The 22,565-nt window shown below is 40.5% G+C and overlaps 1 protein-coding gene across 1 annotated transcript in view; it reads left to right on the plus strand.

The window, feature by feature from the left end:
- SLC28A3 (solute carrier family 28 member 3) overlaps nt 1–22,565 on the plus strand; it is a 42,011-nt gene that overhangs the window by 18,064 nt on the left and 1,382 nt on the right. Inside the window, exons 6-17 of the mRNA XM_030470558.1 lie at nt 629–773; nt 2,407–2,520; nt 3,994–4,071; nt 10,103–10,183; nt 11,236–11,316; nt 12,168–12,293; nt 13,372–13,499; nt 14,327–14,495; nt 16,153–16,350; nt 18,948–19,029; nt 19,887–19,985; nt 21,809–21,932. Coding sequence (XP_030326418.1) covers nt 629–773; nt 2,407–2,520; nt 3,994–4,071; nt 10,103–10,183; nt 11,236–11,316; nt 12,168–12,293; nt 13,372–13,499; nt 14,327–14,495; nt 16,153–16,350; nt 18,948–19,029; nt 19,887–19,985; nt 21,809–21,932 — 1,425 coding nt within the window. The remainder of the gene's footprint in view (nt 1–628; nt 774–2,406; nt 2,521–3,993; nt 4,072–10,102; nt 10,184–11,235; nt 11,317–12,167; nt 12,294–13,371; nt 13,500–14,326; nt 14,496–16,152; nt 16,351–18,947; nt 19,030–19,886; nt 19,986–21,808; nt 21,933–22,565) is intronic.

Below are 22,565 nucleotides of genomic sequence, written 5' to 3' on the forward strand. Positions count from 1 at the left end.
GGATGATATATTTCCTTGCCTCTCAGGCTTCAATATGCAAGCTGAACATAGTTCTGTGGTATTGGAGACCATAGAAACACTGAACACAGGTGCAGACATTGCTCTTGTCACTGTTTCGAGATAGCTGAAATTGTTGTGATTATTTTTCTAAACAGACTACAGCCAGTTACAAAGAAGTAAACAGTTTATAACCTGCACTATGCTGTTTGGACCCACGACTTAAACAGCAGAGTGCAATTCGTAAAAACCACAGCCTGCCTTGCCCAGAGCTAAGATTCAATAAAGAACACAGGGAAGGTAAAGGAGGATAGAGGAGAAAGGAGGGTATCTTCTCAAGCTTCATTTAACAGGGAGAACTCCCAGACAAGAGTAACTTGTGCTTTATTGAGTTTCGCCTACACTCTGACTTTGGAGATATGGTTGGAGGACATTTCTTCTGGATGCCACCAATGAACGTTGTTGTCAGAGTTGCATCAGCAAAGGCAGGTTCCTGCTTGTTTAGAGTTACACATTTCAGCTTAATACATTACTCAGAGTTCATTCACAGACTGAAATATAACTATTGTGGGGAGGGGAAGGAATACCTGTTCTTCTTCAGGATGCCATGTCTGACACTTCTTTTTCCTAGGGTTTTGTGTGCAGCTCTTATTATAGCTGTCATCTGCTGGCTCATCTTTGACACAGCAAAACAGGGATCTCACCAGCTGATCTCCTTTTGTGGGCTTGCGATGTATGTTCTCTTGATGTTTATCTTCTCCAAATATCCAACCAGAGTGAGTATTTAATCCATGCTGATTCTTTTGGGTTTTTTTTTTTTTGGTTCAGTGTCTCAAAAACTATTCTCCTATGCTAGTACCAAGTTCAGCAAGAGTAACGGAAAACACATGAACATCAAAATTTAGGCTTACCGAAACCCAGTGATGTATTTAATTTCTGAGGAAATTAATTTTGCTCTGATATCTCAGGAGCATGTGTGGGGCTGTACCAGCATCTGGATCTCACTGTTTTGGGAGTCTGCTGCCTGTCCTTTGTTCCAGCCCTGATGCAAATGATTGGAACACATTTCACTCTGGAGTAACAGTGCAAGATGAGGCAGGCCTGCTCCATCCTTTCCACTCGCAGGAGATTCACAGCAGTCTTGAGGACATTACAAGCACTTATTTGAGGAAACTGTCATCACATCAACACAAAACACATGGAACTGGAAACGTGCTTCCCTCAATTATGTTGCTTTTAATCCCTCACAAGTTTAATTTCCACTGCAAATGCAGCAGCTGAGGCCAAGCTGAGGTCCTCACTTTTCACTAACCCACTCCCATAGGCTTGTCAATGCCATTTAATTTATTTTTCCAGATGACGTCCTTTCTGTACTGCTGTAATATTACAAAGGGGTTACTTTAGCCACCACAATTCCCACTTCAGCTTTTACCCTTGTGTGCATGCCTAGCATACAGTGCGTGCTTTTATCAGTCGTACATTAATAACTAATTCATTGCTCGGGTCACCAAGTTTCAGCAACACTTTTTCAACTCCTGCATCAGTGCTAAGGCTTTCTTAACAGAAAAAGTACCCTCAGCAGGGACTCAGTCTCCAACTGAGGTAAACTCATGTACTTCAAGTGCTTTGTGCTCTCCCATAGGTACTTATTAAACCTAATTGGCTTCTGTTATTCAAATATCATCTGAATAAATTGAAGAGTGCCATCTCAGGTCTTTGCCTTGTAAATAATCAGATTCAATTTTCACAAAACAAAGATATTTTCTGAGGCAGCAAAGCAGAAATCTACAGTATAGTAAAGACGCACTAGTCATAGGCAGCCACAGTTTTTCCAGCTGCCTTTATGTCTTATGAATTGCAATATCTATCTGTGAGCAGTTTGCAAGTATCAAAGATTTTTAAAGCTGAGGAACAGAAGCAGAGTTGAAGTCACCCAAGCATACACAAAAAAATTGTAGCAAAATCTCCTTATTCCCACTCCAGATATGTGAAGAATCTGCATGCTCAGTTACTTGGGGTTTTTTTTATATTTCCATTCCAGTTTAAAGGAAAAAAATCCTCTCTGCTGCCTTGATGTATGTCTATTTCATCTATAAACTTAGCATAGGAAAAACTATCTCTCCTTTTCCTGCTATTTGGTTACTTGCAGTCTATGGTTGTGAAATGGGCATGTCCACACTTACCAAACCAGGCTTTGATCAGCTAGCTTAGAGACATCCACATCATAGAGCTCTCAAATTAGGAGAGCTGATTCATGCTTCAAGTCCCCTACAAACTGTTTTGGCAGCTGCTCCTATCCTGCAATATAGTCAGATATCCCCTTACATTATTTTAACAAACATCTGAAGTAAATTATTCAATGTTTAAATTACAAGGAGTTTCTTTGGTTTTCTTTTTCTGTCCATCTAGGTTGCTTGGAGACCAGTATTTTCAGGAATAGCAATGCAATTTATTCTTGGGCTGCTTATCCTGAGGACCAAAGTGGGGTTTGATGTATTTAACTGGCTAGGCATTCAGACCCAGGTAAGCTACGGGACAAAAAACCCCCACATTTATATCATTTTCTATCTTGACAGTCTGACATGACAGCCAGGCAGTTCAAAGGTCCATTTGCCCCTGGATGTTTTCCCCTCTTGAGAAAATCTGGGTTCTCAAAAACTTCAGGACTCCCTGAACTCAACCTTTTAGTGTCTTTTTTGTCCAGTTAACACAAGGCCATGTGAGACAGGGTCATAAGTAGTGCCCAGGGTGACCCTATATCTTAATGGCCTTACCACCCTTGGGCTTATAACTAATTATAACGCTCCAAACACAAAACCACGATTGTGCCGGGGCACTCACAGAAACGCTTAGACCTGGGCCAACACCAAAGCATCCTTGCAATAAACCTGGCATGCTGAAAAGGCCTGGGATTTGGCAAGGCAGAAGCACCACTGTCTTCAGAGGAGCCACAGATCTTGCCCCAGGGGCATTTCATAGTTCTCATGGCATATAAGAAAATGAATTTAACTGCAGGTGGCAAAATCCATGGCTGCAAGCAGCAGAAGGATCTCTGGAGAGGGGACAGGATCTGTGTGTAGGTGTCCCAGCAGGCAGTTTGCAGGCACAAAGGTTTTTTAAAAAGCTCATTACCGTAAAGTAATAAGTAAGAGAAATCCAAAATATAGGTCAGAGAGTACCCACTGAAGGGCATTCAGACTTCTCACCCCAGGGACACCATTCTCACAGCTGTTCTTCACAGTGCAGATAATTAAGAGCATTCAAAACAAGGCAGTGCAGAATGTACTGTCTCTGCGCGGGAGCGAAGGTACAGGTCTGACGTCTGTGTGGCTGTTAATCTGCAAGAGTGGGAGTCATCTGGGTTTTGCCACCAGGTTCTCAATCTCCCCTTTCGTCTCTGACTGAAGCGGGTCTGGCGCCCCCTTTCGTTAGCTCATAGGGTTTACGGTCACTCCTGTCATAACTTGTTACTCTAGCTGTTACATTTCCAGCTTGAACTGTATCATTAACTGCGTATGTTGGCATCAGGAGTCTGAAAATACATCATCATATCAGAATTGATAAGTTGAAGGGTTTTTTTAGACTAGCTTTTGGCTGCTCCTTTCAGAACTCATTACTTCAGCCACTACATCTCCATTTTAAACTGTATTGTTTGCTGCACATTTTTGCATGAGAGGGAGTGTAGAAATGCACTACAGTATCAGTACTAAAAAGTAAAATCTTCTTTTAGTACAGCTTATGGCCTTTATTATAATGGCTACTGCAGGAAAATATGCCCTTGCTGTTTATCTAAATACTCTGAAGCAGGCTGTGCTCTTGGCAGAACGAAACAGAGGTACTCAGTTCAGCCAGACACAGTAAAGCCCAGATCCATACAGAGCAGAGCACAAGCTTCTTGGACCTCACCAGATCTCTGCAAGACATCTAGCAATATTTGCTTAGTTTTTGGCAGGAACCTGGAGCTTATGGCTAACTTTCTCTGCTTTCTGTCCGTAGACTTTTCTGGAGTACTCTGACACAGGTGCTAAGTTTGTGTTCGGTGAGAAATATATGGATCATTTCTTTGCTTTTAAGGTAAGTCAGGTTTTATATATACCATGTGTGGCAAATGATAGACAACAGAAAAAAGAACAGTATGGCTGGCAAATAAATTCATTTTATGTCTTGCGATACTAGTGCAGTCACCAAAGAAGTCAGCTAAGAGGTAAACTGTTCTTTACTGTGTGACACTCGAATAGAAAGTCTGGGAACCCCACATAAAGCCCTTTTATTTATGTTCATACACTGAATTTGGTTACACTTAGTTTAATTATGACAACATGTATTACAGGTAGACAAAATTTTGATATATGTTTCTACACGCATTAAGTTAAAAGGCTCCTATCTGGTGACGGAAAGCCAGTCTATCTTTCCCACCTCTCCATGAGAAAAGTACTATACCATGCTATGCTGTGCTATCCTAAAGTGCTGTGCACATGACTACCTCACAGACATTGCCCCTTTAGAAGTGGAGATTCTAGATGCATTCTTACACCAGGTAGAAGAGGTAGAAGCTGCCATGCACAAGCAGGAAGAATTACATTACATTATTATTATATTAATAAGATCCCAGGGAGATTTCCCAACTCTCCCTTAGGAGACCATTGAAAAACTGCCAGAATATAGCTTATGTGCTCTGTGCTCTCTAACCTGCACCAGCAGCCAGTCTGCTTTTGCTCCCACATATTGCCCATGGCATAATGCCTGCTTAGGCTGGAATCAAGTACATATAAAGAGAAAAAAACCCAAAACAAGCAAAAAAACCACACACGCAAAAACCAATACAACCACCAAAACAAATAAGCAAAAACCAGAACAAACAAAAAAACACACCCAACTATGAGAAATATATAGGGACTTTGTCAGAGACCATTCATCTGTCTGGTATTTCAGACACACCTTTTATCTTCATTTTTTCTGAAGGTGATATTTCACCCTTAGCTCTTTCACTACTTCAGAAAGAAAATGCTACCTGTAGAATGTGCTGCTACTAAGAAAGTCAGAATGTCTTAAAGGGGGGAAAAAACCAAGCATTTGAGCAAGAAAGACAAATGATATTTTAATTGCAGTATTTTTGAAACTTGTGTTTCACTTTCCAGTCTCCTCTCACCTTTAGTCTATTGAGCATTGAAATGACAATTTGCATTCATAATTACATATTTTGGGGATGAAAATGTTTAATTCACACCCCCAGTGCTATTCATGTGGCTTTCCACAATGCTTTATGAATATGACTTTTTTGAAGATGATTTTTAATGCCTTTGGTGATGAAAAGTACTTTACTGACTAAAGCCTTAACTAGGAATCAGACAGTCAAAAGTTTTCTTCTGTGTGTGCACACATCCGTCAGTCTTATTCTATGGGATAAGCCAGCAAAAGACATGTGGAATGTCTAGAACAGGGTAACAGGGACAAGTAGATTATTTTCAAACTGAAAAACAAGAAAGCAAACCCATGAATTGATTTTCAGAGCTGCATATGTCTTAATATAGGAATATATATGGTAAACAGAGTGGCAGACAAATGCATAGCTCCATCAAAACACGCTCCATCTGCTCCTCTTGCGGAAAGAGATTTCTTGCTTCCAGTGTCAGTGAGTGACAGCCAGCCTGTTCTCTCCTGAAACACTTGTCATTTATTTCGAGATTTAGATGGTCAAAAGTGCTTTTTTGTGTCTTTCAGATAATTCATGAGGTTTGCGCATAGCGCTGAGCTGTCCAAATCTTGCTCCAAGATATTTCAAAGTGCCCTGTAGAAGAGAAGAATCTCAGCCTCAGTTTAGCTGTTGGTGGAGAGTAGGCAAGTGATACGGCATGTGTCCACAGAAAACTGTCAGAGCCCAGTTGTATCCATACCACGTCCTTAGCAGTATGCAGGGAAAACTTCAGTTTTCTGCTAACTTAGCTGGACACAGTTACCAGCGCATACACATCTCTTGCATGCATCCCTGGGAATTCTGACCAGACTACAGACTACAGACTACAGACCCAGTACAGACTTTGAGCACATAGTCTTGGAAGCACTAATTAGTCATAAACACATGCATTTGCATGCTTAAACTGGGTTGTTTTAAATGCAGATTTCTATATATGCAGATGCAGGGTTGCAGAGTTCTGAAAAAAGAACACTTGTCCATATAAACAAGTGCACCCAAGTATTTAAGTAGACAGAAAAAAACTCTTAGAACTAAGTCATCTATTCTGCTGATTGCAAAAGGCAAAGTTTGCTTCCAGCAAGTAGGAAATTAGACTTCTGTTATATCAGTATCTTTCTATGCCAGGAAGATTATGAGTCCCTGAGAAAGGCTTTGTTTTGAAGGTCAGGCTGTAGGAGTGTCTGAAACCAGGATATTCCTTAAACATCAATAGCAACTTCTTTAAAGGAATGTAAGGGAAAAGCTGAACATCAAGCCACAAATGGGAAAGGAGTTGTGAGCAGCTGATGGTTTCAACTCCTTCTCTGCATGTAAGATAGGCAATAATCATGAAAATAGCTCTTTAGTAAGGTCAAACCATATTGCAGCATAGATAAGAAGTATGAAATAACCCAGTTTATTAAAAAATAGCAATTAAAGAATTTATTTTCTTAGAGACTGCTTTATGGGAAGCATGAACTGCAACGTTGGTAGGCCACATAAATATAATTCTAAAGAGCACTTTGATACCAGTTCTCAATTGAAATGCAGGATTTCTCAGGGTGCTCATTAAAATTATTCATCAGTTAAAGCTAAAACTTGACTATTTAAAGGTATGTAGTAGGTATCAGGAGCTATACACATTGGAAACTAAACTTCCACTCAAGTTTGTCCACAAAGGGAATTCTAGTGGTTTAACCATGCAGGTAGAATTATACTGTGGGACACATCCACTTCTCCTGTATGGAAACACCCTAACCATTTTTGAGGAGTAGACTTTTGCTACAGCTGAGGTTCATCTGACTTTCCTCTCATATTTCTTTTTGTGGCTCTCTCCCCACTTTTCTCTGGGTTGACAACTGTCATTACAGCCTGTAATGGTGTGTGTATATGCAAATAAAACCGGTGAATTTTTTAACAGCAGAAGCAAGTTGGAGACAATCTCTTTGTCATCCCTGTTCAGAGTACCTGCGTCTTTGTGGCAGACTCTTGCACTCAGAGAATAAGAGGACTCCAGCAGAAAGAAGGAACTGGGAGTCCATGAGACAAAAGAATGAGTTTTAGCAGCTTTTCTTTCCTTAAAAGCAATTTCTTGCAAACAGTGCATGCTTTTGGGAAAAAAAAAAAAAAAGGAATACTAAAGGGGACTCTTGACCTGTTATTTACAAGTACATCTCACATTTAGACAACAAAAGAAACACTGCCAGTTAAGGCTGATGTTCTACCGTGCCCTCCCACTGCTGTACACAATGTGTTTGATAGCCCGATAGTTACAGAAGAAAGCTGTTCTCAAGACTCCTTAAGATCATCCTTGTGCATCCTTTATTCCCATCAGTGCTTCCCCCATGTACATGTCTACCTCCCCCAGTCCCCTAACCCTCCAGACTCTCCTCAAATACAAAGCTTTGCATGGTGTATTCTCCTCCTCAACAACATGTATCTTGTACCTGGAGCTCCAGCAAGGCTGGGCTCCTTTCACCCTCCCCAGGCCTGCTGCTAGCCTGGGGTCCCTTCACCCCCTTGATGTTTCACCAGGTTTCTGACCCTGGAGCACCACCAGAGCTTTCATCTCACTTTCCCATGCCCCTGCACAGCACTTAACCATAGAGGCGTTGCCTGGACATGCTTGCCCTGCTACCCAGGCCCTAACACCCTCAGAGGGAGCCCTCCCCTGGTTCTGGCACAGCAAAGAAGGGGAAGGAGAGGATTGGAAGTGGGAGAAGATGCTCCTGCATCAGTTTTACCACCCTTGTCTCACCCACAAAATGCAACCCCACATGGGCCCAGCACAAAGGTTAAAATCATCTTGAGGCTGGTGGAGGGGAGATGGTCACTCCATATAGGCAGGGGACAGAAGGAGTTTTCTTGAGGCTGTTTTCTCCTCTCTCCCAAGTTTCAAAACCAATGACTTAACACTTCAGTGTATTAACACCATGGGAAGCCTTTGTGCGAGAGTGGGGTTGTTTGAATAAAGTGGGGTTTACTTTTTAAAAAAAAAAGTTTTCTAAAAAGTGGTTTGTTTTTTTTTTTTCCCCTTAGATGAACTAGTTGTTTCATGTTAAGTGCTTTTCATTGTGTTTGTCTCTACAGACCACACAATTGAAAACTGGCTTCAATGTGATGTCTTGCAAGTAGCCTTTTTATGTTCTGCTTATTTTAGGGTAATAATTTGGCAGTGCTTTCTGTGTGGTTTTGTTGTGCCTTTCATAAATGCTAGCCTGGACATGACAACTCATTACCATTACTTACCTATTAAGTGGTTTCTACGCTTTTTTGATGAAGACATAACATAATAGGTACCACATTAAGTCACTGGGGATTTAGGCAGGAGTGCTTAGTTATAAAATAGTCCCCAGCTTCTTTATGCAATAAAGGCACAAACAATCACAACTGAAAAGCAAATTCCCTGTTTTGTAGACTAATACTTCATTCAGAAATGCCTGCAACTGCAAAAATGGAAAAGCACATTTTAAAGTTATCAAAGGTATTTTCATGTCTAAACATGTTTAGGAACAGGGAGGGGAAACTGCAGGAGAGAAAAGGCAGGGGAGAAGGTGAACTAAACCAAACTTTTGAACTAAACTTTCTGCCATCACTGCATGGCAAACTACCCCTAGAGGATTGCTAAAAGGATCAGAAAATCAAACTAGAGAAACATTAACTTTTTTGTTGTTATTAACTTGATATAACTTGTTGAAGAGCACAACAATATCTGTAAATTGCACTTTCTCCTTTCAGTAAAAGGTTTTGGTCATCTAAACTGAGTTTCTAAACCTTTATAAAAACTGCTGATAGTACTTTCCTCTAGGAAAGGTGTAGATTCTCTTCACCGAAAAGGTCTAAACAAAATCTTTTGTTCTTTTTCATTCTGTTCGTTGCTTTTATTTATAATGAATTATGCCCTTAGTTGAACATACATAAAATTTCCTAGTGTTAGCGGTACTGCTTTAACTGCAACAAATCTGTCTCCCTAATTGTGGACCTCTTGGAGAGATTTTTCTTTCGTTTGTGTACTAGCATAGAACTGCTGAGATCCTGTGTATTTAACATACTTGAGAATCAAGTGATATTAGTTTTATTCAGTATGAAAAAACAACACATTTAATAATCCACCAGACAATAGGTTAGCCATTCATGCAATTCTTTTAAATTATATGTGTAAGGAAAATATTTTTCTTTCAGTCTCCCCTGAAAAAGACATATTCAGTGTTTATGTTTAATACGTATATACCTGTGAATTTGTTTTTAAGCAGGTTCTGCATCTGTGTACAGTTAAAGAGCTCTTGAATACTCCTCACTGGCATTATAATCAATGTCATAAATAAAGCAGAATAAAAGAGGAGTTTTCTACAGTGTACAATTAAAAGGCAGCTACACAGTACGGAATTTCTAAGGAAGCTGCCCTCGATTCTGTGAAACTAAGTCAGCTACGATCCCAATCAAAAGCTCTTCAACTTCTTCTTATATAGGAATCTAAACTATTTTTCAAACACAGACACAGAGAAGCTGAGCTCTGAATTCTGCACCACAGTCCCATTGTACATATTTCTGCTCCTGGTTTTCAAAGTCTACGGATGTACGTATCCATGTCTTCATAGATGTCATTGCCCAGTAAAGGTTTTAGCTGTCTTCAACATGGCTTCAAATTAATGTACATCGTGCTAAACCAGACAGTTTCAAAACTGTTGCAGTCCTGTTAGAAAACTATGTAGATACACGAAAAAATAGTTAATTCTGGCACAAACATAAAAAATGAGCTAGAAGGTTAAAAAATTTACAGTGTAAGTGTAGACTTACTGATGAGTTTTCAACACCTTTAAGTGTATCTCCAAAAATGTGACCCTTTTTTCTTTTCAAAAATTAAATGGCCTACAGAATCAAAGAAAGGAAAACCTCTCAAGAAGTGTTAATGATTTTGTGTCTCCAAATCAGGTCCTGCCTATTGTGGTTTTCTTCAGCACAGTGATGTCTATGCTTTACCACATTGGATTCATGCAGTGGCTTGTTGGAAAGGTATGAGTTTTTGCCAGTAGGTACTCATTTGACTAGTATGGGACACTTTTTGAACACATGCAGACGAACTGCAGCAGCACCAAGCTGCTCAGGGGTAGACATATGAAAGGTAGTTTTTATTTTTAAACCTGAAATAGTTCTAAATATTATCACTGCAAGTTCCTAATTGGCATCACATAGCACACTTTCCTCCCCCCAACCTGATTGTATTATTGCCAACGTCATAATAATTGTTAGATTTGTCTGGCTAGCTTTAGCATTCCTCAGATGCGATACTTGCTTATATTTTCGTTTCTGCCTGCCCCTCTCACAGCCCCCAAAGTACAGGATGGAGACAGACATTAGATTTCTGCTTTCTACTAAGCATTGCAGTAGTAATTGCATATACTGTGATATTTCTATCACAGATCCTCAGACTGCAATCAGAGGCCAGTTCCTCATCTCAAGATCTAAGTATTTGTTTCTGTCAAGTCTTCTGTCCGGTGTCAGTGTCCACTAAGATAAGTCCACAGAAGGTCCACTTCCTGCCCTGTCCACTCAATAAACTTACCATATGAGGGAAAAGATCTTCCTGCATGGTCGTAGTTAAACCTTATTTGAAGAGACTCATTAAGAGTCCTTTGTCCTTCTCATTCACAAGATTGTTACATATAAGCACCACAAATCTCACCTAGCTGAAATAGTGTGCTAAAATTTCTATGAGGCATTTTTAGCTTTAATTTAAATTTCACATTTTTTCCCTTCATATGATCCAAGTGCCTTTGGGCAGGTGCAAAAGTAATAAGGACACATCAAAATATCTGCTTTGATAGATATAGTTTAACTATTTAGAGCCCAAGAGGAGCCTGAGGTACTCTCAATTCTGCTTAATTATTCTTGGCTTATTTCCAAATGCTACTATTAAATGAAGGTGCCACATCTTAAAGCCAAAATTATTAACCCAGGAAATATTGTAAGGTGTCTCAGAATGCTTACATTAATTAATTCAGAAAATGCATGGAGTAGGCAGACCAATGTGATTTGTTTCTTTTTTCCTGTTTTAATCATTTTAGGTTGGTTGGATAATGCAGATTTTCATGGGGACAACTCCTGTTGAGTCTCTGGTAGCTGCGGGTAACGTATTTGTGGGGCAGGTGAGTTGAAGCATAAAAAACATGCTCGCACAGAGTAACTAAACATTGTGGAATACTGCTGTTCAGCATGCATCTGTGTATAAAAAAATCATAATTTCATATTAAGTCAGGTCTCCAGTACAGAAGGACTGGTGGCTGATTTCCAGAATTCAAGAATATTCATATGTTGTCAACAATGCACAGTTGGATAGGTTTTGGGAAACATATGTTTTCCCAACAGAAAGTCAAGCATAAATGTGGGTCACAAAGCATGTGGCACAGTCTAGCAGTCCATTTTAATAGGAAATCCATTAAACCTGCATTACAGCAGTGTCTGTCCCAGGCTTCAAAGCAATGTGGAAAGATCAACCTGTAGCATCCAAGCGCAACAGCAACATTAGCATATCAATTATTTAGCAGTGGTGCATCCACTGTATCTGCTTTAAGATTTAAACTAGTACCTCTGCATGACACTGCCTCCAGGATGCGCGCACCCACATGGCAGAGAGGCTGGGAGCGTTAAGCTGCCCATAGTGGATGGTATATCTATTTCACCTGGTGCACAGCCTTGCCTCTGGCTGTCCTTAATTCACATAGAATTAATTGGATTAGGATTTCTTGCCAATTTCATTGGGCCATCAGGGGAGACAGCAAACCAGCAAGAATTCTCTTCAGACAAGATGGATGTTGGTACGATTTTCTGTCTTGGTGTATAAAACAAAACCAAACCCCAGCTATTATACTCAGAGCACTCATTACCACTAAGATTAATTAGTCAAAAACACCTAAGAAAGTGTGATGCCCTGTTAATAAAATAACCTCTGAGGGTTTACTAGGAAGTTCTTAATTTGGTAGTTGTTTTTCGCTTCCAGACAGAGTCTCCTCTCCTGGTACGACCCTACTTACCTCACATCACCAAATCTGAACTCCATGCAGTCATGACAGCAGGATTCTCAACTATTGCTGGAAGTGTCTTAGGAGCATATATTTCTTTTGGGGTAAGATGGGGAAATATGCTGTTTATCTGAAATCATATGAGTGTGAAAGTCCAGCTAAAATGCTTTGCAAACATACCCGAATCATTCCTTTTTTTTTTTTTTTAATGAAAGAGTTAACCATAGAAATCACCTGTCTTCTGACAGTAAAATTGATACCAAGATCTGATGCTGAAGATAACAGTAGCACAAACGTCTACTTGTAATACAGAGAGAATTCCTGCTATAGCTGCAAGGAAATGACTGATTGACATGTGGAATATACTAACTAATTGAACAACTCTCACGCTTCTGTGGTAGTGATACAGACAAAGTCCTGCAGGAACTGTTGCTAGCCATATGAGCCTAAAGGGTTGACTTGTGACTGAGGTTCTAGTGAAGCTGTACAAACACAAGCAGTAAATGGCTTGTCTGCTAAGGGGCTGGCAACACAAAGCCAGAAGAACAGGGTTAAAGGGGTGATTTATGATCAGAGTGACTAGGGGATGGTTGATAAATATGTTAGTTCCATATCTGAATAACGTACAGTGGGGAGGCAGAGGCAAGAAGTGAGTATTGGTCAAAAAGACTGAGAGAGTAAGAGAAGAAAAGGAGAGATAGAAATACTGCAGAGGTTAGCAAAGAAGTTGTTTTGTGTAAAAATTTGTGGAATAAGGGGTGAAAGGAGAAGAGAATTTATGTTAGAGCATGTAATTTTTTTTTTAAACACAACTTCAAATGACAAAATCAATTTTGTGCCACTGCATATCATAAAGGGAGTCTTAAGGAAGGTTGACTCTTGCTCACCTGCTCTGCTCTTATTACACCCAACTGTACTCACTGGACAAGGCTTTTTTTTGTTTCTTTTGCCTTCTGGTTTGCCACTAGTCAGAATTGGTTTGCCTCTTGGAAGATTACTTCATACTTTTCACTGCATAGATTTTTCCTGAATCAAATTGGTTTTCTCCTGTATTGCTCATTCTCTTCCTTATGAGCAATGTGAACTTTTTAACGACCCCCTGTAGAAAAATCATCCAAGCATCTAACAATTTCAATCACTTTCCTCCATGTTGTGCGTATTTTCTGTCACCTCTAATTTTAGGTTTCTGCCTCCCACCTACTGACTGCTTCTGTCATGTCCGCACCAGCATCATTAGCCACCTCCAAATTATTCTGGCCTGAAACTGAAAAGCCTACAGTAACTCTTAGTGGGCTGCGGATAGCAAAAGGGTAAGCTGATCTAAGCTCTAGTTAATAGTAATACTCATGAGCAAATGAGATTTGGAAAAATAACTCCTTGGACATAGGCTTTAGAGGTAGCACACAGTAGATGCACAAGCAACAGATTAAGGACACACCAAATATACCCCAAATTAGTAGTTTGTGAATTCAGGTGCAGCATGTCCCAGTACAATGTATGCAGGTTACCACTACTCACTGGGACAGGCACAATGGTGCCAAGGACCTGGTCCCGACAGTAAACTCTTCAAAGAAAGAGGGAAATGCCTACCTGAGTCGAGCCACCAAGAGGTTTTCTCATATGCTTTGTTGTTGTCTTTGCTTTGTAACAAATCTGTAAATGCAAACATACAAAACCAAGGGTGAAGCAAGCATTTCAGCAATGGCAGCGGTGAACTTGTTGCCCATCTGTAGGGAGACTCACTTGTGTTGAGAACAACAGGCAAAAAAAAAAGGCTTGTAAGGAACTGTTCCTGAACAGCTCAGGCATCTGCTCAAGGGCTGCCTGGAAGAAGAGCAGTGCCAACTCCCTTGTCCCAATGGAGGATAGGCAATCACAGTATTGGGACCTGATCCAGATCTCGCCCAAACCCAAATGTGGCAGAATTCATCCTCAGGGCACCAAAAACATACCCTCCCAGTGACTCTTCAGGATCAAGAGCAAGAACCTACTCCAGATCATCACCATTTCCCCTGTGAGTGAACAGACAGCTTCAGTAGTAGACTTCAAATCAAGCCAATGTAACTTTTCAATTTATGATTTGTTTTGAATTAAAATTATTCACACTATTATTTTTTTTTCCTTTCTATTGATAAAGTGAATCAAAGAACCTGCTGGAAGCAGCCAGTCATGGTGCTTCTACCTCCATCCTGCTGGTAGCAAACATCGCCGTGAATCTGATCTCCTTCCTTGCCCTGCTGGCATTCCTTGACTCAGCCCTCTCTTGGGTGGGCAGTCTGTTTGACTATCCACAGCTGAACTTTGAGGTATGGTGTCCTGGTCCTTCACGTCCTTCATGCAGCCTCTATATATGTATCATTTGTCTTCTCAAATTAAGTGCCTGTGTGGTTAGTTGGGGTTTTTTTGGTTGGTTGGTTGGTTGGTTGATTGGTTGGTTGGTTGTTGGGGTTTTTGTTGTTGTTGTGTTTTAATGTGGTCTAAGCCCATATATTTTTATGTGCATTGTTCCTGAAAGATGTTTTTACAGCCAAAGGAAAATTGTTGCCATGTAAATGTTTCTGTATCCGTTAGCCCATGTATAGCTTCCCTCTGTGGTACTTGCTAACCAGCAGAGTATGTTTACAGAGCATTGTATTCTAATACCTACCTCCTCTGACCTGGCAGTGGGGCAGATGCCAAGTCAGTTGTGCAATTCCCGAGCCATTAACATTCAGCTAAACTTTAGAGTGGCTTTAGCTTCAGAGAGCCCCATCAAGTCTTTAATGCTCACTAGCTTCAGTCAGATAAGGACACTGGGGCAAGGAAGGACTTGTCTGGACCCACTCTTAATACCACTTATTTCTCAACACTATTATATTGTAAAGTTGCATCCAGATCACTCAGCTGAGCAAACAGGTTTTAAACAGGGTTTCTTTTGTTAACCTAGGTCCATGTATAATTTTTGACCCAATACAACAATCTTGGTTCAGTGGTTTTTGTTTTGCAAGCACCTATTAACAGTCCTGTGTGAAACATGGATATAGCATTGCAATAAGGTGCTGTAGAAGTGAATAGATACTCAGAGCAGATGTGGCTTCAGCTACATCAAGATGTTCTCCTGCATAGCTTTCACAGATTATCCCACTGCACAGACACCCACTGCAGAGGGGGTATGCATACCTCAAGTATGCATAATTCAGCCACACTCATGCAAGTCCTGGTGTTTTAATAACTGCTGATAGAGTAATATTTGGACGGATAGATAAACCACAAGGACCTGAGACTCACAGACATGCTGCATTCAGCCATCCATTCCTTTTGAGAGACACTGACCTCTCGTCTTTTGTGGGCAGAGAAACCAACCAGGAATACTAACTACTTAAACATCTCAGTTACGTTCACTAAGGACAATGTGACTAAACCCTTTCACAGTTGGTGCTACTTTCTTTCATATAAAAATAAGCTATACTGCATAAAACTTTAATGCTAGAAAAAAAAGGTACAGCTTTACTTGTGTCAGCTTTTACGCAGGGACAACTCTTGTTTACACCAGTTGGAGTCCAATAACCCAGTAATTAGGCATGTTCATTAACACACTTCATTTAATCAACAGAAGAACTAAACTTCTCAATCTCTTACCAGCTGTTTTAACTCCACCCTCCTTCTTTGCTTCAAACACTACACCCAATCTGAAGCTACTGTTGGGGAAAGAAGGTACTGAAACTTTTGGTTTACTTTAGGTGTAAAATTAGGGATATACCAAATTACCTTCTAGATTTTGGGTTAGTCTTTTAGAAATTACTCAAGCATACCTTACTATTGAAAACCTTCAGCCTCCCAGATGTGTTGGCAGCAAGAATTCAAGGCCAAGTTTCCTCTGCTGAAATAAAACCATTTTTATTTTAGGTTTAGGGAACTTGTTTCATGCCTTTGTTCTCTGACCAACAATATCTTTTGACCTGCTTTCTCTTATATATTTTGCAGAACATTTGTGCCTATGCCTTCATGCCGTTGTCTTTCATGATGGGGGTAGACTGGGAAGACAGTTTTGTTGTCGGTGGACTACTAGGTTACAAAACTTTCTTCAATGAATTTGTGGCTTATGAGCGCCTCTCACAACTGATTCACAACCGAGAAAAGGGTGGGAGCATGTACATTAATGGTGTGAAACAGTACATGACTGTAAGTAACATTTTCTATTGTACAGATTTATGGGATCTAATGCTTTTCTGCTGGAACTCTTCCTATTTTTTAATATGGGCATAAAGGGATAATGGTTGCATATTACTCTAAAGTGTGTCTTTCAGTGACAGAGCTCAATTATGAAAACGCAGCACTGCTTCGTGTGGCTGCCATGACTGTCATCACATTAGCTATCTATCTCAAACAAACATAGCTAAAGAAAAGCACAGTTTTGAGGAACGTGTAATGTCCCACAAGACACTGCTCTTAAGACGCATTCTGTCTTCAAGGTGAGTGTCTTCTTACCTCATTTTTAGCTAGCGCTTGCCTAGGAGATACTCTCCCAAGAAAATCCTGGGCAAGAACTGGAGGATCCTCCTGCCTGCAGAGGTTAAGCCAGGCATTAAACTTCAAGTCAAGAGAGGCATCCACCAAGCTTTAGGTGATTGCTTTGAAGCTATTACTGGCACATCTCTGCTGGAGGTTATTATCCCCTGTGCAAGGGGCAGTGATAAAAGATATGTGTTACATAGCATACACCTCCCTTGCCACACTGAGTCCAACAAGTTTGTTTCAACTGCCAAATGAAAGTTAGTTTAGCCTAGGCCCACTCTCATTCACAAATCCACCCAAATCCACACAACAGTAAATGTAATTCCTGAAGAAGAAACCTGGAGTATGGCAACACAAAGGGCATCCTAGGTGTGTGCACAGAGGCAAAAAGCACGCAGTGATCAAGGCTGACCTTTGTAGCCATAACTGTTCTTCCATCTGGCATCCACATGCACAACCTGCACTGAATTTTGACTCTCCAAGCACAGGAAACGAAAAACCTGATATCCATCTTTTTGCACCTGCACTGGCTTTTCTTCCTCAAATCAAGACAAACTGTCATTGTAGAGGACCCTTCATGAGGAAGCATCCTTTTGTACAGTTAATCTGGTGTGATGCTGTGGACACCTGCCTTCTACACAAAATCAAAAACATGTTCCTGACCATGTTTGCCTGAGCATCCATTACCAGTGTTCCTGGAAATCCTGGAAATGGGATCCTGGGCTAGATAGAATTCTGATCTACCCTGCTATAGTCATGCTATGTTCTATAAGTGGAATATGGATCTGAACTCCTGAATGAGTGAATAGGGGTTTTTTTAATCTGGAAGTCAGCCTTAAGATGCAGATCCCATTAACTGTATTTCACCTTCCCTTTTTTTTTCTTTCTTTTTTTTTTTTTCCCTTATAGAACTTCCACATTCACTTCTAATGCCTATAAAGAGCAGTATTAATTTCCATGATAAAAAACTGTGAGATATAAAAATAACTTTGATTCATAACATTAGTAAAAATTGCCAGTAACCATTTTAATTGCTGCACAACAATTCAGCTGAGAGTGTGCTTGACTTCCTTTTTTAATTTCTCTTCGGCTTCAGAACTCTCTAATACATCCAAGCACAGTCAGAGTGAGCAAACAAGCGGCCTTCAGACCTCACTCGCCTGAGCCACTAATAATAAGGCTTCCTGTTTTCAGAGCTAGGAAAGTGCAAATGAAAGCAGGAAAATCACAGCACATAAAGGCTTTTCCAGGAAAAGCGGATAGAGTGGGCACTTGAAAAGCATTTTCCTGCATATGAGCAGAATGACTGAAAATATCTACAAATTGGTCTTCATAAAACAGAAATGGAAACAAAAACTTCTAATAAACAAGAAACCTTCTAGAACACTCACTCAGACATCTTCAGCTTGGGCCTAAATCACAGTAAATAGGAGCTGAAAGCTGTCGAGGGGGGGTAAAAATCCATTTGCTGAGATGATACATTTTCTCCTTTCCCAAAATGTTAGAACCACATTCTTCTGAAGGTTTTCAAGATTTTCAGCCTGGTTTCACTCAAAGCAATTTTGTGCCCGATGAGCGGTCCCTCTGTGGGAGGAAAAGGCAACCCAACATTGCTCTGATCTGAAGTCCAGACTGAGCTGGTGTTGCCCAAGGGGAGGAAGGTGGCTGAAGTCAGGAAGGAAATAAGCTGCTAATGGGGATTCCAAAATCATAATGACCCTCTGTTGTTATCACATCAAAGCACCCACTTCTAGAAGACCCATTACCTTTTCCCTGTTCTGTGCACAGGGTGGAGCATGCACAGAGCAGCTTTGCACAGGGACCCCTCTACTTGTTCAGGGACAAAGAAGCCAGGGATAAATGCCAAAACTTGAGGTTTCAACAGTGTTATAGAGGCAGTCCAGCTATGGACAATAAACTGAGTTAAAGTTCTCAGACTCATGCCTTCAGAGAACAGCAGATAAATTGCCACTAGTAAGAAGAATTATTTTTTGTCTTAAATTACTAGTACTCAATTCAACAAGGCACAGCAAATTACATGAAAAATAAAACCATCGCATGGTTTGAGAATCCTCACAAAGGCAGCAGGTACTTCTCAGCAAGAGTATGAGCCCAGCCTGTTGCAAGTCACACGCTGGGGCAGCAACCAAGTAAAACAAAGTGATTTCAGTACTCAGAGCCCTGAGCCACAATGCCATGTTTTCAGGTCTCTAAATCAGCATGAGCTGCCTCAAACCACTCAAGGGTGTGTGTTTGTTTTCCAGGTTCGCTCTGAAGTCATTGCCACCTATGCTCTTTGTGGGTTTGCCAACTTCGGCTCTCTGGGACTGGTAATAGGAGGCCTGAGTAAGAATACATCTTACAGACAATTTATTTAGCAAGCAAATCCTAAAGAAAATAAGCAAAGGAACAGGCTGTAGGTGAAGCTTAGCAGCACTAAGGGCTGAGCAGGTGCTCTGCTGGGACCCAGCACCCAACGGTGCATGGAAAGGCTCCCAGAGGGGTGCAGGCTTTGGCATGGATGTACTGGGAGGGAGGCTGAGGGCAAGGGGAAGGGACCAAACCCTGCGGACAGGCCTCCTTGTCCAGCTCTCAAACCATGAGCCTGAGCTACTACAGCCCTTTGGCTTCAAGAGGAGTAAACCATCTCTATAGCCTGCTGGTTTGAAAGATAAAGTTGGCTTTTCTCTGTAAAATGTCACATATATGCATTAGTCTTACAGGGAAAGGGGGAAAAAAAAAAGGCTTTTCAGATCTCAAGGGAAAAAGAAAAGTTGAACAAACTTGTGTTCTCCTCACCAAGCAGCCAGAATCTCTGGCAGGCACCTTTACCTGGGAACCCACTGGGCTCTGCAGTGCCAGCAGTGGGCCAGCACAGAGGGGCAGGACCCAGCACGGAGCCAGACCCCTGTGCCCTGTCTGGGGTTTGCTTGTGAAAGCCACCCTTGGCCAGCACAAACATGCAAACCGCCGAAGCAAACTGCAGTTGCATTTTATACACAAGCCACTTTCTTAACAGAAAGAGCCAGCATTGGCACTAGGCCTTCAAATGGCCAGCTAAAACTGTCTTGTTTCCCCTTCTTTTTGCCCCTGGTTGAAACTGCAGGGTGGGGATTTCCTCTTGTTGTGGAAAAGCCAGCAAGTTCCCCTTCTTTATATCTGTATGTACTTATGTTTGACACATACTTTCATTTTCTTCCTAGCAAGCCTTGCTCCCTCAAAAAAAAAGGAAATAGCTGGTGGTGCTTTCAGAGCGATGATTGCTGGAACTGTCGCCTGTTTCATGACAGCCTGTGTTGCAGGTACCGTACCCAGGTTTGGTGTCTCTTACAGTCGGTGACCACCGGGTGGCAGTGCGCAACACGATAAACAGCTCCTGTAACTCAAACGCTGGTATTTGCGAGTTTGGCAGGATTAGAAGTTAGTGTGAGATGGAGGATTCGAGAGTTATTTCTTTTCTTCCATTGTGTCTTAACTAATTTTTTTTTTGGTTAGTCTGCGTGTAACACATGACTCGTGGACAAAGCAAGTTACAAATGAGTTACAATCCCTCCTCCACACCACTAGCTACAGAAATGATTACGGAGCAGAAATGGAGAAGTGGAATGAATGGAGGGTGTTAGAGAAGAAGCAGAGGGGAAAGCTGAGAAGACTTTTGGGGAAGCTGAGAGGACTTTTGCCTTAATGCTAAATTGATATTTTGGGCTGATATTATTCCGACAGAGCACTTAGGTTAATGAAATTGCCCTAAGGTGAGACTCAATAACAGATCCTTATTTTCAAAGTCTCACCTTCAAGCTGAATAAAGAGTCACAATGCAACAGCCATTTTAGGGAGAAAATTAGAAAGAACGTGATATTAATGATCTGAAAGATTAAATAATTGATCAGATATTATTCAGCAGGTAAAATTTATCCCCAGTATTTAACTGTACTTTTCTGAGCATGTGGAATGAAGAATTTTATGATGAAGGTTAAAGCACTCATATTCCTAGAGCAATGAAAGGTCTTGGTGATTTATGTAAATGAAAACAGCATGTCTGCTTCTACCATAGATTCCCTATCCCTTTGTGTTCTTTGCAGCAACAGAAACATACACATTTTAAGGATAAGCACACACTATTTTCTGCAGGTTATAAAACTAGTACACTTGAAATGTCATTAGTTTCATAGCTCTCCATAATAGTTTAATACATGACTCTGTGCTGTATAACTAAGGAATTAGGAAGTCTTACTAGAATGTGTCATTTCACAATCCTGGTCTTAAGAACAGAATTACGAACAGCCACTAGAAAATCTTTCCAAAACAATAAAATCTGCTTTGGAAAGAAAATTGTATTCCACCAACTCCCGACAACCCTAATGTTTTTCCTTATGCCCAGAAGAAGATAAAATAGCCAAGCAATTTCTACTATCCCAGTTAAGATAAGAACATACTGAAAATGTGTCCACATTCCACAACGCTATGTGAAGAAGGAGCTGTCACTTTCATATTCATTACTGCAATGAATGCTAATATTACTATTTATAGGAAATTTTGAAGGACATCTAGCAAAACGAAGATAAGTATTCCATAACTGTAACAGATTTAAAACAAAAGAAAAGTTCTTGAATTTACTTGCATTGCTACAAATGCAGCATAGCTCCACTTCAGTCACTTGAGAGCGCTCTGGCCTAGCAGTGAGAAAGCCATTAGCATTCTCTGGCTTAATGACTAGGTACTAGCATCCTTCACGGGAGGAGTGGGAATAGGACGTGCTTAAGGTTTTCTTCATCAAAATACAGTAACCTTTTAGACTACTGTGTTTTTCTTCCCCTTTTAATGCTACTAAAAAGTAATGGCTTTCTCACCGCCGGGCCAGAGCGCTTTCAGTAACTAAAGTGGAGCTATGCTGCATTTGTAGCAATGCAAGTGGTCACTCCTTAATCCAGTTCTGTAAAATGATACAAATTTTTTAAAAACCCCACAGTTTGAGGGTTTTAATCTTGCATTTATACAGAACCATCTCGGAGGATGATTTCATATCAGCCAGAGCGTTTCATTTGACCATGCCCCAGTGACTGACATCCCCAAGTCTTACCTTCAGCTTCATTACTCATTCACAAAGTTGTTACTTGCTTCACAGGAATGCTGACTGTCCCTGGTCTGGAAGTTCCTTGCCACATTTTATTAGGAAATGCCTTCAACTCCACAGATTTTCCTGCCAACAGCACAAAGCTAGTCAAATGCTGCCAGCAACTCTTCACCAGGTATTGAGGAAGTCTTTATCTTTCTGACAGCATAATTTAAGAGCTCACATAGTCTCTAAAAGCCTGACTTTATTTTTTGTATTTGGCTTTTTTTCTTACGCACCTGCTTTCCACGAACTTGCATCTTTTAATGCTGTTGAACTGTTTTCGTTTCCTGGGCATTTCTCTGCTACATGCCAAACATACACGGAACTAACAGAGAACTCAAAACATCTTCGTCCAAATCTAAGCTTCCTGAAGGGTTAGAGGTTGATTAGCATGTAAAGATTCAGTGGTTTAGCTCAGGCTCATCTCAAATATTAACAAAAAAATAAATCAAATATTTGAATAACTCTAGCTGAAAAAAAAAGAAAAAGCCAGGAGCTTTTCCTTCTGCTGTCTGTGAATTTGGCTGAAGATAATATTAATCATGCCTGTTTACACAGAATTTAAACTAGAAAGATACTCTGAGGTAAATTGTGTTTGGTATTTCCCTATCTCGGGTAGAGAAGAAAGATAATGGTACTAAATAAGAAATAAATTCACACATACTTAACACTATCTAACAAAAAGTATTTTGTATTTAAGTTATGCCAAGAATCTTTTCAATTTCTCATAATGTGATGCCTTTTTTTTCCATTTTCATGACTAATT

This window comes from Strigops habroptila, chromosome Z (genome assembly GCF_004027225.2).
Source record: "Strigops habroptila isolate Jane chromosome Z, bStrHab1.2.pri, whole genome shotgun sequence".
Taxonomy (NCBI): Eukaryota; Metazoa; Chordata; class Aves; order Psittaciformes; family Psittacidae; genus Strigops; species Strigops habroptila.